Genomic DNA, 18,341 nt, shown 5'->3' on the forward strand with positions numbered 1-18,341 from the left:
CTCAAGTGCTATCATCAGACTTCTGTTATCTACAGTTATGCCCACATTTCCTTATTTTATGTCAAGATAAAAATATTTCTGGGGCGCCTGGGTGGCGCAGTCGGTTAAGCGTCCGACTTCAGCCAGGTCACGATCTCGCGGTCCGGGAGTTCGAGCCCCGCGTCGGGCTCTGGGCTGATGGCTCAGAGCCTGGAGCCTGTTTCCGATTCTGTGTCTCCCTCTCTCTCTGCCCCTCCCCCGTTCATGCTCTGTCTCTCTCTGTCCCAAAAATAAATAAACGTTGAAAAAAAAAAAAAAAAAAGATAAAAATATTTCTGACAGAGCTGTTTTGTTTTGTAGTACCTCAAAAATGACTCTTACAACCTTGCAGAGATTTAATCTATCTGTATAAATATAACATTATATATAACAAATATAACACTACATAATGATAGTGTAAATTAATTACTTTAGAATTTTTTCTTCATTATTTTAAAAAATGACCATTTGTAGGTTAGCTTCTCTCCCCCCCCAACCCACCCGACTTTAGTTTTTCTCCCAGGCTAAGAAAAAACTTTAAATTCCCAATCTCTGTCATGTTATCTATAATAAAACAATCTTAAGTTACTGTGTGCCTGGTAGACTCGGTGGCTTAGAAAATATTTCAAAGAAACAAAACTGTTAACTTCTAGTTCACACTTAGGTCAATCTGTTGCCAATTTCTGTCCTTCATAATTTCTACAGCAGCTAATGTAATTTTAAAATTAGTATCATGTACAGGAAAAAAATCTCATAATTAGACTTCATCAAAAGTAAAAACTTCCATTGACCAAAAGACATTATTAAGAAAATGTAAACAGATGGGGCACCTGGGTGGCTCACTCAGTTAAGCGTCTGACTTCCAATTGGGTCATGATCTCACAGCTCGTGAGTTCGAGCCCTGCATCAGGCTCTGTGCTGAAAGCCTTAGAGCCTGGAGCCTGCTTCAGATTCTGTATCTCCCTCTCTGTCTGCCCCTCCCCCACTAGTGCTCTGTCTTTCAAATATAAATAAATGTAAAAAAAAATTTAAAAAAAGAAAAATGCAAATTAAAACTACAAAGACATACCACTATACCCCACCAGTTCAGCTAAAATATAAAGACTGACATAACTAAATGTCGGTGAGGATATGGAGCAACTGGAACTCTCATACATTGGTGGTAAGAGTGTAATAAAGAACAATCACTTTGGGGAAAGATTTGACAGTTTCTTTTAAAACCAAAAATATACTCTACAAAGCTAGCCACTCCACTCTGAGTTATTTACCCAAGACATATGAAAAAATATATTCACAAAAGATTTATAAAATAAAGTTCATAGCAGCTTTATTCATAGTAATAAAAAACCGAAAAGAACCCAGGTGTCCTTCAGTGGGAAAAAAAAATTGTGGTATATTCATATTGCTACCTTAGCAATAAAACAGAAGAAACTACTGACACAAGCAAAAACATGCTCAGAAGCATGATGAGTGAAAAATGTCAGACACAAAAGAGTACATAAGAATCCGTTTATATGAAATTCTAAAACAGGTAAAACCAATCTATGGAGGAAGATGAATACTGCTTTGGGCAATGAGGACAAAAATTGATTAGAATGGGCATGAGGAAACTTTCTGAGGTGATGGGAACATTTATATCTTGAAAGGAGTTTGGATTATAGAGATGTATGTATTTGTTAAAATTCAACTAAAGTACATTTAAGATGTGATTGTTTTGGGGCTACTGGGGGGCAACTGGTTGAGCAACCAACTCGATTTTGACTCAGGTCAGAATCTTAGTTTATGAAATCAAGCCCCACGTCAGGCTCTGTGCTGACAGCTCAGAGCCCGCTTGGGATTCTCTCTCCTCTTCTCTCCTACCCCTCTTCCACTCATGTGTGTGCATGTGTATGCACATGTACTCACTCTTTAAATAAACTTAAAAAAAAGATGCAAAAGTACAATAAACAAATAATGCACTTTTAATGATATACAAATTGAAGTATTTAAGAAGTGTACTTTGAAATACATCTCCTAAATTTGACGATTAATGGACCAAAAGAAGAATAATAAATGAATATATGTGTGATAAAATAAATATAGCAAAATTAACAGATCTAGGTGGTGGATGTATGAACCCTCACTGTAAAATTCTCTCAAATTTCATTTATGTTAAAAATTTTGCAATACAACAATAGAAAATGTTACAATCATTATAAAAATTACCATCATTGGTAAAAATTCTTTAATGTTTGTAGGACTGTTTTAACAACCTGGCTTGTATTTCAAGGCCATCTTGAATTCCACCCCATTCATTCCATATAGTTAATACCACCTACTACTTCTTGCAATACATTGTCTTCATTTCTGTTGAGTCAGTTTCCGTACTTATTTCGTCTGCACACCATTCTCACTTTTGTCTTCTTGCCTTTGTTCATACTATTTCCCAGGACCTTGAATACCTATGGTCATTTTCTGCCTACCTAAATCCTATACACCCTTTAGGGGCACTCAGATTTACCTCTTCCAAGATGGCTTCCCCTAGCTAATCTTAGCTATTGCTCAAATTATATAGGGATATATTTTTTAAAGCCACTTAAACATTTAAAATAGAATAACTATTATTACCGAACACAGAGCTCAAATTCACAACCCCAAAATCAAGAGTCGCATGCTCTGACTGAGCCAGCCAGGTACCCCTTAAATTTTTTAAAGTTTTGGCTGAGAGTCATGTAGCTGGGAACTCTATCATTTCTCTGAAACTACATTCATTTGTGACAATTATCCTGGAAAATAAACCATATACTCAGTTCCAAAGTTGTAATTTATTAGTTAGCAATAATCAAGGAATCTTAATATTTACAAAGAAAAAAATATTTAGATCATGTACAATTAGGGACTGTAAAGAAAGCTAGTCAAAGGAGCTTCCAATTTCCAATCTCAGTGGTATAAAAAACGAACACAGGCTTAAGAAGTCAGAATGGAGTCTGAAACCTGTCCTGCTGTTCTCTTTATATGACCTATCTTAAATTACTTTATCTTGCTAAGTTTCAATTTCCTCATATATGTTTCAATTTCTTTCATATATAAAGTAGTAACTGTGTTATGAGGATGAGATAAAAACGATAAGGCATTTAGGTACACAGTGAGTACCTAACAGCTAGCAGCTGCTATTATCAATTAACATTTTTAGAAATTGCTGAAATGGTTTTTAAAATTTTTTTTTCAACGTTTATTTATTTTTGGGACAGAGAGAGACAGAGCACGAACAGGGGAGGGGCAGAGAGAGAGGGAGACACAGAATCGGAAACAGGCTCCAGGCTCTGAGCCATCAGCCCAGAGCCCGACGCGGGGCTCGAACTCACGGACCGCGAGATCGTGACCTGGCTGAAGTCGGACGCTTAACCGACTGCGCCACCCAGGTGCCCCTGAAATGGTTTTTTAGATGAAGTAATAAATGTATATGTTTTGTGTGAGAATAATGGGGAAAGAGCTATAGATTCCATAAATATCATAAACTATAAAATAGCCCAGAATTACTAGATGATCACAAAGGAGGAGGAGCAAAGTTGACAGTAGGCACACTCACATAAAATTTTATAATTTTTACTTAATAGGTATTCTGGTATGCTAACTGTATATTGAAAATTGAACAGCACATAAAAAATAAAATATTCAGGCCAAACCTAAGTTGTACTGGTTGGACATATTCCTTGCGAAACCTTTTAAGGTCTGCACTGATTGGCTGTTCGCCTTTCTCTACTGCCAATTTATCTGCTTCAGTAGGTTCTGGCTCTGGAATTTCAAATCTAAGAAAAAAAAGAAGCAAAATGAGAGAAATTTTTTGTTTCATATACAAATGAAAAGGATTTAAAATACAACAGAAATATTTTATTTAAGCAACTTTCTTTCTTATCATTTATGTGAAAAGTGCAATTACTGATAAACTTTCCCCGAAGTATTACATACTGTAAGAAATTGTTCTTTAGCTATACAGTAGGAAGGTTTAATATTCTTACTTTTATCAAAACAAGTTTGGTAACTAGCACTGATCAATACAGAAAAGGTCAATTAAAAAGATCAAGCTATATAAAAATAATCTATAAGGAGAAAAACTTTCTTAAATGATGTAACAGAATTGGTATATCTAATAATCTGTCCTTAATATTTATTTTGTTAAAATTAAAGTAGACATAAACTTCCTTAAATGACTACATACAAGAGAAGGCCCAAACTGAATTTTAAACAATATTTGAAGAACACACTTAAGTGGATAAGGTAACAATCAAAGCTAAAACAAACAAATAAAAGGAAACCTTGCCCAATCATAGGAAATATAGCTAAAATAGGAGTCGAAGAAATGTGCTTTCCTTATTTTGGACATGGAAATACAACTAACTAGATCTTCATAGCACATTACACTGATTCAGTCTGGTAAACTTAGTTTCACAGTACAACATAATGATACAGGTGAAGATGTAATTCTGGTATTAGGTTTTTATATGTGAAACAAAAATTATTTTGGAGCCCAGACACTATCTAAAGAAGAAAAATTCAATCCAAAACTTAGAGTTTTTAAAAAACTAATCATAATAAAGGAACTGTTAATTTTTTTACATATAAGACTTTAATTATGTTTTTAATAAGAGTATTTATCTTTTGGAAAATGAAAATGAAAATATTTACAGATGAAATATGTTGTGTAGGATTTACTTCTAAATAATCCTGGGTTAGAGTATTGAAGTCAGTAGGGAAAGAGATGAAAAATGGGTTGATAATTACTGAAGCTGGATGATGAATAAATGGGGTTTACTGTACTCTTCCATTTACTCTTTTATATGGTTTGAAATTTTCTTTAGTAAAAAGTCTATTTTAAAGTGACAAGTAAAAAAGTCTCTTTTAAGGAAGTTTTTATTGCCCCCCAAAAACTCATTTAAATACATACTCAAAATTGGGTCTTTTTGATTACCACTATAAATATTGCTATGATCTGAAGAGACCTCTGTTATAAAAGATATTTCAATCAGCACATTGTTTGAAGAGAACAGTAATACTACTAATTTAATGCCAAATATAATTATGTTCAAAAACTAGCTGAGCACATACTAGGTCCCCATCACTTTGCAAGGAACAAAGTAGTTAACTTTTTATCAAGTGTTAAGTAAAATAAATATTTTTCTTACCGTTCAATCAGTAAGCTTAGTAATTCCTGTGGTTTACAAAATGAACGGTATGTAGTAAGAAAAGTACGGACAAAATTGGGATCTGAAAAGATAAAGAGTATAAAATGGGACGTATGTTCAATTTATTCAGTTTCATTAATTCAAAGTAGCATATTTTGGAGGACTTCCTCCTTTTTTTTTCAATGTTAATTTATTTTTGAGAGAGAGAGAGAGAGAGAGAGCACGCACGCGTGAGAGCAGGAGAGGGGCAGAGACAGAGAGGGAGATACAGAATCTGAAACCGGTTCCAGGCTCTGAGGTGTCAGCAAAGAGCCCAATGTAGGGCTTGAACTCTGAACAATAAGATCATGACCTCAGCAGAAGTCAGAAGCTTAACCTACTGAGCCACCCAGGTGCCCCTTTTCCTTTTTCTTTTTATTCTGGTTCCTCCCACCATGGTCTTCCTGCCAATTATGGGATTTCTTTTTTTTTTCATTAAAAACAATTTTTAATGTTTATTATTTTTGAGGGACAGAGAGAGACAGAGCACGAGCAGGGGAGGGGCAGAAAGAGAGGGAAACACAGAATCCACAGCAGGCTCCAGGCTCTGTCTGAACAGAGCCTGATGCAGGGCTCGAAACCCACAAACCGTAAGATCGTGACCTCAGCCAAAGTTGGATACTTAACCAACTGAGCCCCCCAGGCACCCCATGGTATTTCTTGATAAATGAGGACTGTTTTCCAATTTAAGAGTCATACAATTTTTATGAATATTTAATAATTAATGAAGTTAACATTATACATATATATTTTTAAGTTTATTTTCAGAGAGAGACAGAGAGAGAGAGAGAGAGAGAAAGAGAGAGAGCACAGTGGGGGATGGGCAGAGAGAGAGAGGGAAAAAGAGAAAATCCCAAGCAGGCTCCGCACTGTCAGTGCAGAGCCCGACGTGGGGCTCAAACCCATGAACCGTGAGATCATGACCTGAGCCAAGTCAGACGCTTCACCAACTAAGCCACCCCATGTGCACCAACAATACTGTATTTTAGAGACATTTAATAAGTTATTTATTCCCTTTGATCCTATGGAATTCTTTTTATATTTTAGAAGCAATCCCTTTTTTTCCATGCCTCAAGCATTTTTTTCTTTTTGCTTCAAGTTTTTAAAAAAAATTCTAGTTAGTTAACATACAGGGTAATATTGGCTTCAGGAGTAGAATTTAATGATTCATCACTTATGTACAAAAACTGGTGCTCATCACAAGTGGCAAACTTTTTTTTTAAGTTTATTTATTTATTTGGAGAGAGACAGACAGCACAAGCAGGGAAGGAACAGAGAGGCGGGGGGGAGAGACAGAATCCCAAGCAGGCCCTGTTCTGTCAGCACACAGCCAGATGTGGGGCTCGAACTCACAAACTGTGAGATCATGACCTGAGTCAAAATCAAGAGTCAGACGCTTAACAGACTGAGCCACTTGGGTGCCCCAAAAATGGCACAACCCAGGTAAGCAAGCATTTTTAATGAGTTTCACATACCTGCATACATATGATATGTTAACCTTTCAATTAATTTCACCACAGTTCCTCCTTTAATGATGGGAATTCCACTTCTACTTTGCAAGTTGTCTTCAAAAACAATGTTTTCCTCAGAGTCTTTTACCACAAAACGATACACTTCAGGGCTTGGTAATCTCAATGGCTGCTCATTTTCTTCTTTCAATAACACTGAATCTAGCATTCGATCTAGTGTACTACGATAGTGAAGAGAAATAAGTGCGGCCATCCAATTATTTTTCTCTTCAGCAGACTTAGCAGCAAATATTATGCTGTTTTCATCTTTGGATACTATTTCAAAAGCATGCTTACACTCACAGGTATCTTCTTTATCACATATTTGTATTTTCCTCATGACAAATTTTTCTTTTAATCTGTATTCTGCACTACTATAACCTGGAAGGCGTGACTGGCTATGATTGGGCTTACAGCTAATCATTAAGCCATCAAAGAGGAAAATATGCCGTTCATGTTTAGCACCAATTCGTGTCAATGGACCTTCCATAATGAATTCATTACAACACTGTCCAATATCTTTGCCTTCCCATCCATCTATGTTTTTCTGAATTTCATTCATTTTTTTAATAGCCAGATGCTTGCTTCTTAAGTGACGATTATAAAAAGGGCAAATAGGATCCCTAAAAAAAAAAAAAAAGATAAATTTAGCTTTTTCAATGACTAAGCAATCCAAATTTCTTTAAGCTACCTCAAATCAAGTGATAAAAATATTAAATAATCAAACACTAGATTTTGCGCTCAGCATTACTTCCTCCTACTAACTTTGCCACAACAGACACATGCCTCAATTTCATTATTGTGAAAGAAAAGTACTACAGAAACTGTATTTCATTCCAAATGCCATAAGAACTAAAGTTACAAAGAATCCTAAATTTCTTATATAACATACAAAAGTGACTATATTTAATAAAATTTTAAAAGATATACTATCTCAACAATATGACAATACCAATCAAATTTTTTTTTAATTTTAGAGAGAGACAGGGAGAGAGAGTTTGAATGGGGACAGAAGGTGAGGGAGAGAGAGAGAGAGAGAGAGAGAGAGAGAGAGAGAGAGAGAGAATCTCAAACAGGTTCCATACCCAGGGCAGAGCCCATCACAGGGCTTGATTCCAGGACCCTGAGACCATGACCTGAGCCAAAATCAAGAGCCGGACGCTCAAGTGACTGAGGCACCCAGGCGCTCCTGACAATGCCAATTTTAAACTCAAAGACCAAAAGAAAAATGTAAAACAAAAGTATAACTTTCAAGAATGCAATTATCATTACGAATAAGACTTTTAAAAAATTAGGCATCAGATCTATAAATGAAGTATGCAGAAGCATTCATATTTTCAACGGTTTGGAATTACCCAGGTCGGCGTCTAGGTGAATACTGCTTGTAAATTCGGTCCATACTACCTTGGAGATTCATAAGAGCAGTAATAGCTTGGTTCAAACATTCTCTGTCTTCCTGCTCTTCACTACATGCTTTCAATTGCTAAAAAAAACAAACAAATATTAAACCTGCATTGTTCAATTCTTTCTTTTCTTATAGTTAGAGGAAAGAGCAACAAAAATTATTAACTCTAAATGAATTTTAAATATGCTTAATAATATGCTTAATATATGCTTAATAAAACCAGTTATACTTTTATTTCATTACATACCTGATCTCTCAAAACCAACTCTCTTTCTACATATGTAAATATAATACACATATAAAGTACTACTGCCAGAGCAATCAGAAAAAGAAGTGTGAAAAACATTTGGACATTTTCCAGATACATAAAAATAGTTTGAAATATGCAAAACATGAAGCTTACAGGTTGCTTTTGTTAGTAACTATAAGATAACCACATAAGTTATTTCATATTCTTGAATGATTAAGTTCTTATGTTTCAGAAATGTCTAAAAGCTTGCATATCTTTGTTATATAACATAATCAAGTATACAAAATTAAGCAACCCAATCCATCATAAACTTTTCTGCAAACAGCATCTTTGAGATTCAACTGGTATCTTTTACAACATAAAATTCAACCACTGTAGTAAATATCAAGAAACCATGAAAGCCAATATTCTATCTCACTAACACTTAGAAATAAGGTTTATAAATTTTTAACAACTCTGGCTTTATTGGACTTATCCAACATTTCTCTTGTATCTCACTCTCAAAATGAAAGAAAATTTACCTTGTAATAAATAATTCAGTTTGGATGATGATCCAATGTTTTTTTTTTTTTTGAAGAAAGAGCACAAGCAGAGGAGACACAGAGAGAGAGAGAGAGAGAGAAGGAGAAGAAGAGGGAGAGGGAGAAGGAGAGGGAGAGAGAGAGAGAGAGAGAGAGAGAGAGAGAGAGAGAGATTGAGAGAGAGAGATTGAGAGAGAGAGAGAGAGAGAGAGAATCCTAAGCAAGCTCCACACTCAGTATGGAGCCCGACATGGGGCTCAATCCCACAATCGTGGGATCATGAACTCAGCTGAAATCAAGCGTCAGACATTCACCTGACTTGAGCCACCCAGGCACCCCTCCAACATTTCAATTTGTTTGACAAAAGAAGTCAAAGTGGAGCATTATGTAGATATTATATACAGATTATATAGATACAAAAATACATTTATGCAAGAACAAATACGGAAAACTTATAATCACTTCAGAAAATTTTTAAAAATTTAAACCTATTTCATGATTTTAAACTACCTTGCTAGAAATTTTGTGATAAATTTTCCTGATATTCCAAGAACAGTCTGAAAACCATTCAATAATGATCCCCTTTCCTCAGCAAGGAACTGAATAAAAATTGTTTGAGTGCTAGGTCATTACCTTTTTTAAGTTTATTTATTTTTTAGTAATCTCTATACCCAACATGGGGCTCAAACTCATGACCCTGAGGTCAAGAGCTGCATGTTCTTCTGACTGAGCCAGCCAGGCTTTCCTAGGTCCATTACCTTTCATTTATATATCCTAAAAATTATTCTCCAGAACACAGAACCATCTGTGGCATGTTTTGAGATACATGTAGAAGTCTTATTACCAAAAGATCAGCAATATAAATACTTGAAGAGACTATCATTAGAAATAAAGCCTTAATTTCTAGATTAAGAAATAAGAAATTGAGAGGATGAAAGTAAAAGAGGCAAAATACCAAAGAAATTGGAAAAGGATCAGGGCTTGGTCATTCGGACTTCTACAGGTGAAACATTACTAGCCAAATCACTTATTTTGCTGCTTTAAAGATTTCTTGCAAAAGGATTCTTCTCAGCTCTACTCTAAAACATTTCCTTAGTAAATATGGGTATTGATGATATAAAATGCTTAATTACAGTTTTTTTCTTACTGCTTCTGTCAATCCAAATTTCAAATTATCTCTAACAATGACAGTCCACCAAAATGAGAGCTGCTCTTCTATTTAGGTGTATGAGGATACTATTTCTACAGTCTACTTAGTCTTCAGGCTGCTCAAACTCATCTATATAAATGGCCATGTCATTTCTAAATATCCATGTTATAATTAAAGGCTGTCAAGGAGCAGGAAAAAAAGGATATTTCGAGGATATTTCAGGGTATTTAAAGCATAGGATTTCCTAGTGATCAAAGTACATAAAGCAGTGGCTCTGTTTGCCATGATCTTAGTTCACCAATTTGCTAAACATTTCCTGAACTTTAATTAAGATCAGTGAGATTTAATAAACATCAAATAAATACCCAAGCTGTCTATAGACATTTGAAAGAATGTATTCTAAACATCTTACGGCAACACAGAAATTACCATACTGAACTACTTACAAATAAGCCAAGCTCTTTCACATCTCTATGGCTTTCTATAGGGTTTCTCTGCTCCTCCTTATCCACCTGGCAAATTAGCCTCTGGACAGCTCAAATGCCTCTTCTCTATGAAACTCTTCCTTTTTCTCCCTCCTTATATTCTCTTAAAATAATATCAAATTTATAAAAAATTTATGAAAACAATACAAATAATTCCTGTATAATAGGAGTAACCAACTTTTAACATTTTGCTACATATGCTTCCTTATTCTGTGTGAGGGTATGTGCACCATTTTACCCCTGAACTATTTGAGGGTAGTGTGTGATGCTATCCTTTCAGTTCCTTGCTGAGGAAGGAGAACCGCTGCTAGTTTTGAGATGGTTTTTGTAATACAAGGAAAACTTAAGAGATACACAAATTACTCTCAAATACTATCATTCCCCTTCATTCCTTTAATATGCCAGCAGTGCATCTTATAGCAAAGATACTCTTCTATGGTAGTGACTGACTTCAGGAGATGTAACATTCATGAAGTTCTATTATCTAATTTTGCGCATATCCAATTTTGTCAATGTCCTGATAATCCTTAGAGTAATTTGACCTCCAATACAGGATGCAGTCAGGTTTCTACTGGCTCTTTTTTCCAGTTTTATTAAGATATAATTGACATACAGCACTACCTAAGTTTACCATGCACAACATGATTTGATTTACACATATTGTGATTTACTGCCACTCTTGATTTGCAAAAGCTCCTCAGCATTTACCTTTCATTGCTCCCCAAAATAAATTACACACCAAAGTAGGATAAAAATCCCTATATCCCCAAAGCCCATATTAATTTTTTTCTTACTTCCCTAGACATTGTTACTCCTGCCTCAGCAATTCCACAGTACTACTTCTTAGACACTTAATTACATTTACTTGTTGTAATTATTTGTTTAATGTTTATTTTCTTCACTAAGCCATGAATTCCTTAAACCCTGGGATATGTTTTATTTACTTTTATGTTTATTTATGTTTTGAGAGAGCGAGTGAAAAGACAGAGTGTGTGTGCTCAAGCAGGGGAGGGGCAGAAGGAGAGGGAGAAAGAAGTCCCAAGCAGGCTCTGTGCTGACAGTGCAGAGCTTGACATAGGGCTCAAACTCATGAACAGTGAGATCACGGCCAGAGCTGAAACCAACAGTCAGACACTCAACCAACTGGGCCACCCAGGAGCCCCTATTCATTTTTAGTATACTACATGGTAGATATCCAAAGGTAATTTGAATGAATGACTACTGTATAAATACTTATAATTTTGTTAAATGTTTAGACAAATAACAGCAATACACATTTACTTAGTTCTTACTCTATGCATGCTCTTTTATGCATTACCTTACTTAATCTTTGGTACAACTCTGTAAGACAGGCTCTATGATTATACATATTACAAATGAAGAAACCAAGGTACAGAAAGGTTAAATAATTCACCCAAGATGAACAGCAGAGTGCATTCAAACCCAGAAATTCCGATTCCAGGGTTCATGTTTTTTGCTGTGCACTACACTCACTGCCTATCTACAATGATGCAGACACTATGCAAAACACTGGTTTCTGCCTAAATCTGGTGACCATGAGTTGAAGGGGACCCCCTCAATGTTAAAACAAACTGGATAATTACACAGTTTAAGAAATAAAATGAAGTTGGTGTGCTTTGGAAAAGAGGTCAAGGAGAGAAATGCCCTTTCAATATATGCCTAAACTAAGCAATAAAGTGGAAATGATCTTTCATTAAGATGTAGTATCTTATTGGGAATACAAGCTGGCACAGCCACTCTGGAAAACAGTATGGAGGTTCCTCAAAAAACTAAAAATAGAACTACCCTACAACCCAGCAATTGCACTACTAGGCAGTTATCCATGGGATACGGGTGTGCTGTTTCAAAGGGACACATGCACCCCCATGTTAATAGCAGCACTATCAACAATAGCCAAAGAATGGAAAGAGCCCAAAAATGTCCATCGATGGATGAATGGATAAAGAAAATGTGGCATATATATACAATGGAGTATTACCTGACAATCAAAAAGAATGAAATCTTGCCATTTGCAACTACGTGGATGGAACTGGAGGGTATTACGCTAAGTGAAATTAGTCAGAGAAAGACAAAAATCATATGACTTCATATGACTACAAAAACAGGGAGGGGGACAAAACAGAAGAGACTCATAAATATGGAGAACAAACTGATGGTTACTGGAGGGGTTGTGGGAGGGGGGATGGGCTAAATGGGTAAGAGGCATTAAGGAATCTACTCCTGAAATCACTGTTTCACTAAGTGCTAACTAATTTGGATGTAAATTTTAAAAAATAAAAAATAAAAATTTTTAAAAAGATGTAATATCTTATGAACTTGACTAAAGAATATATTCCTTGCTTACTTGATAATCATTATTCTCCTTACTTGTCTATAAGTATATCCCGAGATTTTACACACCATGTAAGTTTTTTCTTTATGAGACTTCTTGAAATACTTATCATGATTCTCTTGAATTCCTATAAAAATGCTGTATCTACTATGGATGTCTGTGTGCCTGAAGGTAAATTATAATAAATTATAAATTTGTTTCTAATTCATTATACTGGGAATGCAGTCTTGGTGTGAAATAATATATGTGATCAATTCTTTTTTTGTAATAATAAAGTTCTCTCAACATTTTCATAAAAATAGTGTTTTAGTAATTTGGTGAGAATTCAACTCATTAAAACCTATCCTTTTCTTTATATGCTTTGAAAAAAAATGCATTATCTTCCTTAGGATGTCCTTGAATCATGTGGCAGCACTGAAAGAATACTAATTATGTAGCAAAATATTTCCTGTAGTCTTTTTCAAAAGATAGAACATTTCTCTTAATAGAGATTATCTCAAGGTCTTAATGTTATAATACACTCACACACAGGAACACAAAGCCAGTGACAAAGCAAATGTTACATAATCTTAAGAATTAGTGAACCTAGGTGAAGGGAGCACACTATACTATTTTTGCACCTCTTCTCTGTTTTTCAAAGTAAAAAGGTATTTCCTAAAGAAACTCAATCGTCTCATATCGAAATATTGTCTTCTCTTTCCCAATGAGCCTCATTAGAATTATTACTAATAGGTCCTCCTGTTAAGCTTTAAATTAAATTAAGAAGGGTTACGTTCTCTTGACAGGAGACTTTTTATTCTTTCCATGACTAAATTTCCAAGGAATGACCAGAGAAGCAAAGAATGTTACTTGGCCTTGAACACATCAATTCTGAAGTGAGACCAGATAAGTTCTTACCAACAGAAGAATAAACATAGAATATGCTAGAAAATAACAAAGTTACTTATAAACCAGGAAATGAATTATTTTTTTCTTGTTCCTCTTACATAAGGATTGAATTATGTATTAAGAAAAAAATCTATAATTTATCTGAGGAAAAAAATTAAAAAATGAAAGTAGTTTGTCATCAACTTCAGAAAGATTAAATTTGAAAAGAACCAAAAAGAAATATATTACCTATAAGATGAACTTTAAAGTACTGCTACGAATAACAATAATATAACAATTTACTGTAAAGTAATTTCAAGTAAACTATATGTGATATACCATAATTTCTCCTTATGTAGTCATTTTTCTATTTTGTTTATCATAAATTCTGGTTCTGGGAAATAAAAGTTTAATAGTATTTATTTTTTTAATTTTTTTAATGTTTATTTTTGAGACAGAGAGACAGAGCATGAGCAGGGGAGGGGCAGAGAGAGAGGGAGACACAGAATGTGAAGCAGCCTCCAGGCTCTGAGCTGTCAGCACAGAGCCCGACACGGGGCTTGAACTCACGAACTAGGAGATCATGACCCAAGCCGAAGTCGGATGCTTAACCGACTGAGCCACCCAGGCGCCCCAAAAGTTGAATAATATTTAAATGCTATGTCCACAAATAAATATTCCTTGGTATATGACTGAAGCAAATACTTCAGATTAAAACAGGTTTAAAACTGCTCCAGGATTGTGCTTTCTATTCCCTAAGGAATGTGACAGCCTTAAGTTACACTGGCCTAGCTTTCTTTCTTATGGTTCTCTTCCCAAAGTAAGCTTAACATGAAATGAAATTTCATTTGGATGAGTACTTGAGCCAAACAATATCACAAAAAGGCAATCTACAGAATGGAAGAAAATGTTTGCATCTGATATATATGATAAATTACTAATATCCATAATATATAAAGAACTCCTATAACACAACAACAAAAATGTAACCCCCCCCCCCAAATAGCAAAGGATTTAAATAGGTATTTATCACAAGAAGATACACAAATGACTAACAAGCATATGAAGAGATAGATGCTCACCATTACTAATCATTAGGGAAATGCAAATCAAAACCACAATGAGATCCCACCTCACATTCATTAGGACAGCTATTATAAAAAACCAAAATTACAGGGGCACCTGGGTGCCTCAGTCGGTTAAATGTCTGACTTCAGCTCAGGTCATGATCTCATGGTTAGTGAGTTCAAGCCCCACGTCAAGCTCTGTGCTGATAGCTCAGAGCCTGGAGCCTGCTTCAGATTCTGTGTCTCTGTCTCTCTGTGCCCCTCCCCGTCATTCTCTCTCTCAAAAACTAATAAACATTTAAAAAATACAGACAATATCAAGTGTTGATGAGGATGTGGAGAAACTGGAATCCTTGTGCATGGCTGATGGAGATGTAAAATGGTATAGTGCTATGGGATAAAGTACAGTGATTCTTCAAAAAATTAAAAATAGAATTACCATCTGATTCAGCAATTCCATTTCTGGGTATATATTTCAAAGAACTGAAAGCAGACTCTTGAGGAGATATCTGTGTACCCATATTCACAGCAGCATTATTTACAATAGCCAAAGAACAGAAGTTACCCAAATGTCTAGTCACACAATGGCTCCATAACAACATACTTAGCATACTTAAAATGGTTAAGATGGTAAGTTTCATGTTATGTATATTTTACCGTAATTACAAACAATTTTATGTTTTAAAGAACCAACAGTATCAGGGGCACCTAAGTGACTTAGTTGAATGACTCTTGATTTCAGTTCGGGTCCTGATCTCACAGTTCATGAGACTGAGCCCCATGTCGACTGAGCCCCACATTGGGCTCTGTGCTGACAGTGCCCTGCTCAGGATTCTTTCTCTCCTCCTGTCTCTCTGCCTCTCCCCAACTCATGTCATCTTCTCTCTCAAAATAAACAGCAAAAAAAGAAAAAAAAAACAATAGTATCACAGTCAGAAAAGATTTAAGAGTAAAAAGTAGTTTCTCATCTACTCATGTGATAATCCATTTAGCTTGTGTTTAGAATTACTCCTTATTTCAGTGTTTTTCAAACTGCCTGTCATAATCCATTAGTGGATCACCACCATTTTTTAAAAGAAACAGAACAGAATATAAACAGACACAGCACAAAATGTTAAGTAGCATTTCATGAAAGTTTTTGTTTCATATGTTTGTGTGTGTGTGTACACATACGTACATATACACTGATCTGATACATATACACTGATCTGATGTTAAATGCATTTCTCATTGTGGATCACTCCCACTATATAACATAAAGAATGATTCTCACAGGACAATAAATGCTAATAACTGGACCACATTCTACAATATTTGGGCCCTTGTGATCCCACTAATTGAATCGTATGCTTAGCAAGAATCAGTGTATGTTTCCAAATATGTTTATGCAAGTTGTGCCTATATCGTAATTATGTAATTCAATTACTCACTACATAAGTCAAAGAAATAGAAGTATAAGAGTAGATATTTATATGAAAACTAAAATAATTTTAAAGCCAAGCTCCTTTAAAAAGGTATAAGGAAAATGACATAAAAATTTTGGAAAAATTATGAAAACCTAGGTTTTTGCACTCAGATTGTTTTACAAACATCTTCAAGTTCATGTACCATCTAAAAGAAATGGAAAATAGAGGGGCTCCTGGGTGGTTCAGTTGGTTAAGTGACAGACTCTTTGTTTCAGCTTAGGTAATAATCTCACAGTTTGTGAGTTCAAGTCCTACATTGGGCTCTGTTTTGACTGTGCTGACAGTGCAGAGGCTGCTTGGGATTCTCTGTCTCCCTCTCTCTGCCCACCCCTCCACCTTTCTCTTTTTTTCTCAAAATAAATAAACTTAAACACGCATTATAAAAAATAAATAAATGGAAAATAGAAATCACAGAAGATAATTTTTGTGATATAAGAAAGATTCACAGTCAAAGAAAAGATTTTATCCTAAGTCAACAGATTAGCACATAAATACATACAAATGTTGATCTATAGGGGTTTTGTGTGTGTTTATGAGAATGAAATGTATATAATATTCAAAATGACTGTTTAATTAGCTGACCAACTTCAGTCCCAATTACGAGGACATGGAGTCCAGTGATTAACTGGTGGCAAAACAGCTACCAGGATCAGTCTCAAGATAAGTCAGGCCATCATTATTAATGATGCAGACATAGCTGTAAAATTAACCCTGAAGATTTTAATTTTTTTAAATGTTTTTTTCTTTTAATGTTTTTACTTATTTTTGAGACAGAAAGAGACAGAGCATGATCAGGGGAGGAGCAGAGAGAGAGGGAGACACAGAATCCGAAGCAGGCTCCAGGCTCTTAGCTGTCAGCACAGAGCCCAACGTGGGGCTCGAACTCACGGACTGTGAGATCATGACCTGAGCCGAAGTCGGACGCCCAACCGACTGAGCCACCCAGGCACCCCTGAACATTTTAATTTTTTTAATGTTTTATTTATTTTTGAGAGAGAGTGAGAGTGAGTACAAATGGAGGAGGGACAGAGGGAGAAGGGATAGAGAATCCAAACTGGAGTCTGTGCTGACAGCAGTGAGCGCAACACAGGGTTTGAACCCACGAACTATGAGATCGTGACCTGAGCCAAAGTCAGACGCTCAAATGACTGAGCCACCCAGGTGCCCTAACCTTGAAGATTTTAAAAACCAATCATCTAGATAGGGGAAAAAAAAGTAAGCTTCAATTATAAAGTCAAACAAGGATTTTAAATATTGGCACATACTAGAAGGCAATTATAAGACTAATGATAGGACTTCCAATTAGACATGAACATTCTCCAAAAAATTTTAGAAATCTAAGTATACACCTAGGGCAGACAATATATTATTCATAATGAAGGCTGCAATTATTTTTATGAGCTCTTTAGAGATCCATTTGTTTCCACAGAGACATTCAGAATCAAGATGTTCACCTATTTGTGCTCAAAAACTTTAGCATCACACATTATGGGTAATAAGACTTCATAAAGAAGAATTCCTGAGGGGCACCTGGGTGGCTTGGTTAGTTGAGCATCAGACTCTTGGTTATAGCTCAGGTCATGATCTCGCTGTTCATGGGATAGAGCCCCACATGGGATCCCACATGGGATTCTCTTTCCCTCTCTCTGCACCTCCTTTGCTTGCATGGTCTCTGTCACTTTCAAAATAAATCAATAAACTTTAAAAAAAAAAGAATTTTTTTTTAATCTTTACTTATTTTTGAGAGAAAGAGAGACAGAGTGCAAGTGGGGGAGGAACAGAGAGAGAGGGAGACACAGAATCCGAAGCAGGCTCCAGGCTCTGAGCTGTCAACACAGAGCCCGATGCAGAGCTCGAACTGGTGAACTGCGAGATCATGACCCGAGCCGAAGTCGGATGCCTAACCGACTGAGCCACCCAGGTGCCCCCAAAAAGAATTCTTGAGATAGCTTCTCATTAGAAATCACCAAATGAATTCCTTGCCTAGGTGCCTACAAGATACAGAGTTATTCTGGCTTTAATATTATTACTAAAGAGTTAGATGGAAAAA

The 18,341-nt window shown here is 35.6% G+C and overlaps 1 protein-coding gene across 2 annotated transcripts in view; it reads right to left on the minus strand.

Annotated features, from left to right (window-relative positions):
* The window catches only part of SOS2 (SOS Ras/Rho guanine nucleotide exchange factor 2), a 90,630-nt gene that overhangs the window by 27,484 nt on the left and 44,805 nt on the right, over window positions 1-18,341 (minus strand). For both annotated transcript variants that reach the window (XM_030319050.2, XM_030319049.2), the window contains exons 9-12: window positions 8,083-8,210; window positions 6,695-7,350; window positions 5,181-5,262; window positions 3,684-3,806 (exon numbers count right to left, since the gene is read on the minus strand). In XM_030319050.2, coding sequence (XP_030174910.1) covers window positions 3,684-3,806; window positions 5,181-5,262; window positions 6,695-7,350; window positions 8,083-8,210 — 989 coding nt within the window. The remainder of the gene's footprint in view (window positions 1-3,683; window positions 3,807-5,180; window positions 5,263-6,694; window positions 7,351-8,082; window positions 8,211-18,341) is intronic.

Source organism: Lynx canadensis, chromosome B3 (assembly GCF_007474595.2).
Source record: "Lynx canadensis isolate LIC74 chromosome B3, mLynCan4.pri.v2, whole genome shotgun sequence".
Lineage (NCBI taxonomy): Eukaryota > Metazoa > Chordata > Mammalia > Carnivora > Felidae > Lynx > Lynx canadensis.